At 38.4% G+C, this 8857-nt stretch overlaps 1 protein-coding gene across 1 annotated transcript in view; it reads left to right on the top strand.

The window, feature by feature from the left end:
• LOC102499325 (oligophrenin-1) overlaps positions 1-8857 on the top strand; it is a gene marked incomplete at its 3' end in the record, with an annotated part of 66169 nt that overhangs the window by 50016 nt on the left and 7296 nt on the right. Inside the window, exon 8 of the mRNA XM_006165966.1 lies at positions 2437-2515. Within this exon, the coding sequence (XP_006166028.1) occupies positions 2437-2515 (79 nt within the window). The remainder of the gene's footprint in view (positions 1-2436; positions 2516-8857) is intronic.

The raw sequence follows: 8857 nt of genomic DNA, 5'->3' as shown, positions 1-8857 counted from the left end.
ACTTAATCATAGGGACAAGTCTAGAGTTGAATATTATATCCCAGAATTTAATCAGGAAAATTGAACCAGAACAGAAGATAAAGTACATGAGACTGATAGGTTCATGCACCTACTATTTGAACAGAATCCGAACCTGTTTCCTGGTTTTAAGAAAAGTTCTTTAGCATTTCTTTGATTTAAGTTAAAACTGATTTTCTTAATAATACCATGTGAACTTACCATTGAAAGTAGATAGATTATTTAAGGAATTGTGTGATCAATACAATGTGGGTGGGAAAGGAATTCAAAACAATTGTAGACACCAGAGATAGTGTGAGAAGAGGGTGGGAAAGAACAGAGGGTCAGAAAGGGGGTAAAAAAATTCTAGGAACTAGAAATGGAAAATTTTTGATAATAATATGCATGATTAAGTCACTATGTAGTATATTCTGGATGAGAAATAATTTTTTGTATGCTGTAATGATGCTTAGAGAAAGAATGTAAATTAAGTTACAAATAAAAAAGTTTCAGTAAAAAAATCTATTCGATGACCGCAGTAAGATATATAGCCCCAGCTAGTGCTACTTTATAGGATGCCTAAAGTTAGACTTGTGTTCATGGAAATGTATATCAGTTGTGTTTGCTATGAAAATATTTAGATTAATTAAGATCTTTAGTAATTCAATAAAAAGTGGGAGAAAAACAGTATAGAAAGTAAACATAGATACCAGAGACAGTGTGGGAAGAGAGTGGGAGATGACAGAGGGTAAGAGATAGGGAATCAAGGATGGGGGAAAAAAGCAAAGCATACAGGAAACAAGAAATGGAAAATTATTTGTTGACAATACATGTATGTTGATGGGCTTGATTGAGACAATACACAATGTACTCTGGATGGAAAAATAAATAAATAAATAAATAATCAAAATAGTGGGGAAAAAAAAAAAGAAAGACTGTCCGACAATTTTATATGTTGCTGGTGAGAGTATACATTGGTAGGACCTTTCTAGAAAGCAATTTTACATTTTATGATTTGATTTATTAATTCCATTTTGGAATTTATTATAAGGAACTAATAAGAGATGCAAAGATATTTGTACAGAGATGCTTACCATATTAATTGGTGTAATGGTGGTAATTAGAAAAAAATTATAAATACCTGTCCACCAGGGGATTGGCTAAATAGATATATTGCATCCAGAAAACAAAACAAACAAAAAAAAGAATATGGGTGCACGACCAGCAGGTGGCATGGTGGTTAAGGAACTAGATTCCCACATGGCCAACTGTGGTTTGAGTTCCAGACCTGGTGACTTAGAAATCACACTGGATGCATGTTTGTGCATGCCCAAAATATCAGGGGGAGAAGAGATTGTGTGGCCACACCCCCTGGGGTGATTTTTCACTTTTCCTCTGTCTCTCTCTGGTAAATTGCATGAGCCCCATGGCAAAAACCTTAAAGTGGAGGAGGGGCAGCAGATAGCATAGTGGTTACGTGCCTGGAATCCCACATGGCTGACTGTGGTTGGAGTCCTAGACCTGGTGGTTTGAAGCTCAAGCTGGGTGCATGTACATGCGTGCCCAGGATCCTGGGAGGAGAAGGGATTGTGGCATGCCCATCCCTTCTGAGGTGGGGGGTGATTTCTCACTTTCCCTCTCACTGCCTCTGTCTCTCTTCAGGGGGCACATGTGCCCTGAGACAAAAAAACTCTAAAAAAAAAATAAAAAGAATATGGCTGCTAGACTACACTTCCTGTGTTTAAATCTTGTCTCTACTACTTTAACTGCTATGTAACCTTGGATAACCTCTCTGTACCTCAGTTTTAGTTTTCTCTTTTGTGAAATAGGGATTAGTATAGCAACTACTATAGGCTCATTGATTGGATTAAATTAGTTAATGCCTGTAAAATACTTAAAACTGAACCTGGCACCTAGTAAATAGTAGTTGTTGTTATTAGTCATTCGATTGTTTGTCAGCCAAAAGGCCTCCTCCTCATTGCTCAGCCAGCCTGCATGTTGCTGAATTCTTTCCAACTGTAAACACTTCTTGGACATCCTAGGTGGTAAAAGCAGCAAAGTCATTTTGTGCCTATGATGTACGTTCTCACTGCTAGAGCCTAGACCGAGTGACTAGCTTCCAAGATTGGGAGGCAGAGAGAGCCTCAGATTGGTTTTAGCTCAGCGAAGCTAATTTAGGTGTGTACTGTGGTGAGGTATCTTGGCATTTTCCTTCCTCTCTCCTTGTCTGACCCTGGCATTAGGCCACCAAGACACCATTTCCCAGGGTTCCCAATGGTACTTTTCTCTAAATTGTCAATGATTATTTATCTAAATTAAAGAGAAGGGTTGGAATTCTGTAGGTCTGTTACTACTCAGTGGGACATCTCCCAGGACAGACAGGGATCTACCATTCTCTCACATAAAATTTCTGCTTTCAGCTTGTCATTTTTTCTTCAGGCCAGGAGCCATCACTCTGCAGGCTCCTTCAGAAGCTAACAGAAGGCTATGGATGGAAGCCATGGATGGAAAAGAACCTGTAAGTTACCTCAGACATGGGGAAACTTTAGTAGCATAGGCCAGTTTATGAGTGCCCTCTAGTGGTATGAGTCTCCCTAAGACAAATGAGAACATTCTTCAGACTCAAGGTTTTAGAGCTGGGAGGAATTGCTAATTCTACATACCTCCAATAAGGTAACTTGAGTTCCAGAGAGGATGAAGGACTTGTATAGGATTACCTGTGAGAGTATCAAATCTAAGCTTGGAATGCAGTTCTCTCAGCTCCTAGGTCCAGTGTTAGACTATGTAGCTATGCCCACAAATTCCTAAAGAAAATTAAAGTCTTTTTTTTTTCTTTAAATTTGCCAGAGGGCAGATGCACTCATCAGAGAGAGAAAAAGAGAAAGCAAGAACAATGAGAGAAAGCATCTCTCCCCCCCACACACACACACACACGCCATGAAGTATGGTCATGCCACAGTCCCTTTACCTTTATTTCTCTTCCTTTGATTTCTTTTCCTTTTGGAATGTTGGGCATACATGCACACACACTTGGTGTGTTTCTCAAGTCACTGGGTCTGGGAATCAAACTGCCCAGTGAGCCAGGTTGTGGCCTTAACCATCATGCCACTGGCAGCCTACTTTTTAAAATTATAATTTTAATACATGTTTATAAAGAGGGATGGAAAATAAGTACCTTGGCTGCAAATATACATTTAGTAAGCTTTTATTCAAAATTATTCTGCCCTCCTTCTACCCCAAACTCAGCTTATTCTCTTTAAGGGTAGAGCTGGCAGGTATGGCATTGCCATCCTGTATCCCAAGATATACCACTCCATTTAGCATACTGTTATGCAGGAAGACAAGCAGTCTCTTAAAGGGGTTAGTGATTATCATTGGGGGGCAAATATGAACAGTTAGAAATCATTACAAATGTTGTACCACCCACCATGCCCCAGCTACTTAGCTTCCACTCTGCCTCCTTACTCAGTACTGCCTGCTTCAACCCCCAACTCCATCTGGACCAGAGAGGTTGGGTAAGTCAGGGAAACAGCTGCTGACTGAAAGGAAGTTCATCTGTCCCCACCAGGTACCTGCAACCACAGGTACCTGGGCTACAGACACTGCCTGAAGCAGACCCTGCAGAGAGAAGAATCAGGTGGGACCATCAGGAGGTAGGAGGTAGTCTCCCGGATCTTACTGTTTACATGGATTCTACTTGTGAAAGTAGAGGAACCAACCACCTGAAGCTGGTGAAACTCTGGAGGACTTCCCCCACAGTGCTCATTTTAGAGGAGAAAAGCAAGAGAAACTCTTCTGAAAATCTGAACCCCAGAAATTTCAGCATTCCCACCCACAGAATAACAAGGAAATCAGGATGGAACTAACACACAATGCAGGGAAATGCGAGAGCAAACAGGTTTAGGAATAAAAAACAATGGAACTCACACCTAAATCCAACCACAAGCTGGCAAGAGAGCTACGCCATCCTGCAAGCCGACCAGCAGGTGGAGCTTCATTTACAATCAAGTCTCCATAGCCCAGAGGGAGCTGAGGATGCAAAAGATGGCGAGCCAACAGAGACTATGGAATTTGCTCACTACCTTCTGACTAGCAGGCAAGGCAGATCTCCACTCTCCCTCCTATCAGACTTGAGTACAAGGGAATGGTTACCTGCTACAACTGATGCCATTCATAGCACAGCTCTACTGGACCTCCTCAGACTGTCTCACATACAGGCTACACAAGCCCTGCTCTGATTTGGAAGGCATGGCTCATCACCAGTTCTTCCTGAAGCACTTTGCCAGGGATGTACTTGGGACCTAGGGCTATTCCTTTTTCCCAGAAATACAGAACATACTTCAAAAGTTAGGAATAAGTGAATACTTCAACTGGTACCTGAAAAATCAACACAGAGACACAAGATATATGAGAAAACAGGGCCATATCTCTCTCCCAAAGAAACTCAATGACTCCTTACTAAAAATGGATAAAACACAAGAAATCACAAGAATGTCAGAAAAAGAATTCAGACTATTCATTATAATAAAACTCAGTAAAGTGCAAGAGAAAATAGACGATTGATTCTAGGAGATAAGGGAGTCATCCCAGGACATGAAGTAGGAATTCCAGAAAGAGATAGATACCCTAAAAACAGAACATTTGAAGATTGATGCAATACAGGGGAACAGCAGTTAGTGTAATAGCTATGTCGCTGGACTACCACATTGTCGACTGCTCTTTGAGTCCCAGACCCAGTGGCTTAAACTCACGCCGGGCACGTGTGCGTGCATGCCCAAGATCCTGAGAAGAGAATGGAGGAGAAGGGATTGTGGTGTGGCCATCCCCCCAGGGGGTGATTTCTTGCTTTCTATCTCTCTGTCTCTGTCTTTCTGGTGAGCATGCGCACCCTATCACAAAAACCTCCCCCCACCCCCCAAAAAAAGATTTATGCAATACAGGAAATCAGAATTTCCCTCAAGGGGTCAGCAGGTGATGTGGTGGTTAAGGTGGCTGAATTCTTGCATGGCCCACTGTGGTTCAAGCATCAGTCCTGGTAGCTTGAAAATCACACTGAGTGTGTATGTGTGCATGTCCCAAATCTCGAGAGAATAGAGGAGAAGGTATTGTGCTGTGGCCATATCCCTAGGGAGTGATTTCTCACTTTCCCTCTCTCTGTCTCTTCTCCAATGAGCACACATGTCCTAGGCAAAAACCTAAAATAAATGAATAAATAAATAAATTAACAAACAACTTTTTCAAAAGTATTAACAGCCGATTAAATCACACAGAAGAAGAAAATCTTTGACCTTGAAGAATAAATGTTAGATTTAGTGCAAGTCACCAAAAAGAATGAAAACATTACCAAAATAAATAAAGACAACATACAGGAAATTCTATACACCATCCAGCAGCAAATGTTCATGTAATGGGTATTCCACAAGACAAAGAAATGGGTGAAGGCATAGAAAATCTCTTTCATGAAATACTGTCTGAAAACTTTTTAAATGTAGGGAGATATCTAGACATCCAGATCCAGGAAGTACAAAGAACACCAAATAGATCCAACATAAGAAGATCCTGCCCAAGGTACATCATAACCAAATTAGTAAAAATCAAAGGCAAAGGCAGTATTCTAAAAATCTAAAGAGTGAGATCAACTTACTTATAAAGATTACCCTAGTAGACTAACTTCAGACCTCTCAACTAAAACAATGCAGTCAAGGAAAGAATGGGAAGACATACGTAAAACTCTGAAAAAAAAATCAGACAAGAATACTGTACCTGGCAAGATTATCTTTTAAACAAGAATGAGAAATACAATCATTCCCAAATAAACAAAAACTGAAAGCATTTACCAACACTAGACCAGCTCTTCAAGAAATACTTAAGGGGATACTACATTAGAAAAACAAAAGAGAGACAAATAGAAATAAGAAAACAAAACAAAACTGAACAACTAAGAAAATGACTAGCAAAAGTGACAGGGATAACTCTGTAAACATCAATAATAACATTGAATGTTAATGGTTTAATTCCCCATTAAAAGAAACAGATTGACTGAATGGATTAAAAAGACAGAAGCTGGGGCAGCAGATAAAACAGAGGTTAAGGCAACTGGATCCCACATGGTTGACTGAGCAATTCAAGTTCTGGACCTGGCAGCTTGAAAGACAAGCCTGACACAAGAGAAGAATGGAAGAGAAGAGGTTGTGGTATAGCCATTCTCCCTTGAGGGTGATTTATCACTTTCCCTCTCTTTCTCTCTCCCTCTCTGTCTCTCTCTGGTAAATGCACATACTCTATAGTAAACAAAAAACAAACAAATGAACAACAACAACAACAAAAAAAGAAGCTTTCTATATACTACTTACAAGAAACCCACCTCGCTGATGAAGACATATATATATTGAAAGTAAAAGACTGGAAAATGCCCTTCCATGCAAACAGAAACCAAACCAAACAAAACAAAAGGATGGAATCATAATACATTAGACAAAATAGACTTCAAGACAAAAATTAAAAAGAGACAAATAAGGATACTATATAGTATTAAAAGGATTAATTCACCAAGAAGAGTTATACATATGTATACACCCAACACGGAGACATACAAATATGTAAAAGAAAGACTGCTATACTTAAAGGGAGAGATAGACTGCAACACACTAATTGTTGGGGATTTCAATACCCCACTGTCAGCACTGGACAGGTCAACTAGACACACAAAAAAATGTAGACAAAGAGACACAGAATTTAAACGATACCATAATCCAAATGCACTGCCAGGTACATTTTTAGAACATTTCACTCAAGAAGCACAAAATACATATTTTTTTCTAATCCTGACATACTACATTTTTGACGATTGACCACATAATAGGACATAGAACAAGTCTTTACAAATTTAGATGTATAGAAACTATTTCCGGCATCTTTTCTGACAAAAAAAGAATTATACTTAAGATCAATAATACAAAAGGCTTTCAAAAATATACGAAAACAGGGATCAGCAGGTGGCATTGTGGTTGAGGCACTGGACTCCTATATGGCCAACTTAGATTAGAGTAGTGGACTGAGCGGCTTGAAAATCATGACTGGCACGTGTGTGTGTGTGTGTGTGTGTGTGTATGCATGCACAGAATCCAGAGAGAAAAATGGACGAGAAGGGATTGAGGCATGACCATTTTGCCTACCCACCCCAAGGTGATTTCTCACTTTCCTCTCTTTTTCTGTCTCTCTCTGGCAAGCATACATACCTTATGGCAAAATCCTTAAAGAAAAAAAGTAAACAATCAAAAAACATGGAAACTAAACAATCTACTCCTGAACCATTTCAAAACTACTGAAAAAATTAAGACTGAAATAGAAAGATTTATTAAAACCAGTGATAACAGACACATGACTCGCCATAATCTTTGTTACACAGTTAAAGCAGTAGTAAGAGGGAAGTTTATAGCAATTAGTGCACATGAGAGAAAAATGGAAAGGTGGCAAATAAATAACCTAATAATGCATCTCAAGGATCAGGAATGGCAACAAAAAGATTCCAAAAATGCCAGGAGAAAAGAAATAATAACGATTAGAGCAGAAACAAATGAAATAGACAATAAAGAATTATAAAAAACATCAACAAAATGAAAAGGTGGTTTTCTGATAGGGTGAATAAAACTGAAAAACCATTAGCTAGAGTAATCAAGGAAAACAGAAAGAAATCAGATAAATAAAAGCCGTAATGAAACAGAACTATTATAATAGATATAACAGAAACACAAAAGATCATTAGAGAATGCTACTAGCTACTGTAAATCAACAAACAAAATGTAGATAAGATTGACAAATGTATGGACACATAATTTACTTAGATTGAACCAGGAAGAAATTGAAAATCATAGTGGACCAATAATAAATAATGAAAATGAATCAGTAATAAACAGTCTTCCAACATGGAAAAAAAACAGGTCCTGATGGCTTCACTTTTCAATACTACAGAAATTTTTAAAGAAATGTTAACCACAGTTCTCCTCAAACTATTTCTAAGAATGCAAAAGGAATGCACACTTCCAAACTTACTGTATTAAGCATCTATCACCTTGATATCAAAAGCAAAGACAAAACAAAAAACGAAAACTATAGACCAGTTCCTTGATGAATACAGATGCAAAAATTCTCAACAAGATGTTAGCAAATGGAATCCAAAAGCACATTAAAAAGATCATCAAGACCAGGTATGCTTTATCCCAGAGGTGAAAGGACGATTCAAGATATGCAAAACAATAAATCAAACACATAACATTACCAGCAGGAAAGATAAAAACTATATGATCATGTCAATTGTTTTCTTAGTGAAATAAAATCCATATATGACAAATCCATAGCTAACATTATACTGAAAGGGGAAAAGGTGGGAGCTTTTCTACCAAGACCTAGAATAAGAGAAGGCTGCCTTCTTTCTCCTGAATACAGATGCAAAAATTCTCAACAAGATGTTAGCAAATGGAATCCAAAAGCACATTAAAAAGATCATCAAGACCAGGTATGCTTTATCCCAGAGGTGAAAGGACGATTCAAGATATGCAAAACAATAAATCAAACACATAACATTACCAACAGGAAAGATAAAAACTATATGATCATGTCAATTGTTTTCTTAGTGAAATAAAATCCATATATGACAAATCCATAGCTAACATTATACTGAAAGGGGAAAAGGTGGGAGCTTTTCTACCAAGACCTAGAATAAGAGAAGGCTGCCTTCTTTCTCCATTCCTTTTTTATTTTTATTTTTTGAGAGGTTTTTGCTATAGGTTGTGTGCGCTGATGAGAAAGAGAGAGACAGAGACAGAAAGTGAGAGATCATCCCCACGGGATGGTGCACATG

Source organism: Tupaia chinensis, unplaced genomic scaffold (genome assembly GCF_000334495.1).
Source record: "Tupaia chinensis unplaced genomic scaffold, TupChi_1.0 Scaffold144111_1, whole genome shotgun sequence".
NCBI lineage: Eukaryota > Metazoa > Chordata > Mammalia > Scandentia > Tupaiidae > Tupaia > Tupaia belangeri.
The sequence above is the reverse complement of the archived record's forward strand: the minus strand, read 5'-3'. Positions and strand labels throughout refer to the sequence as shown.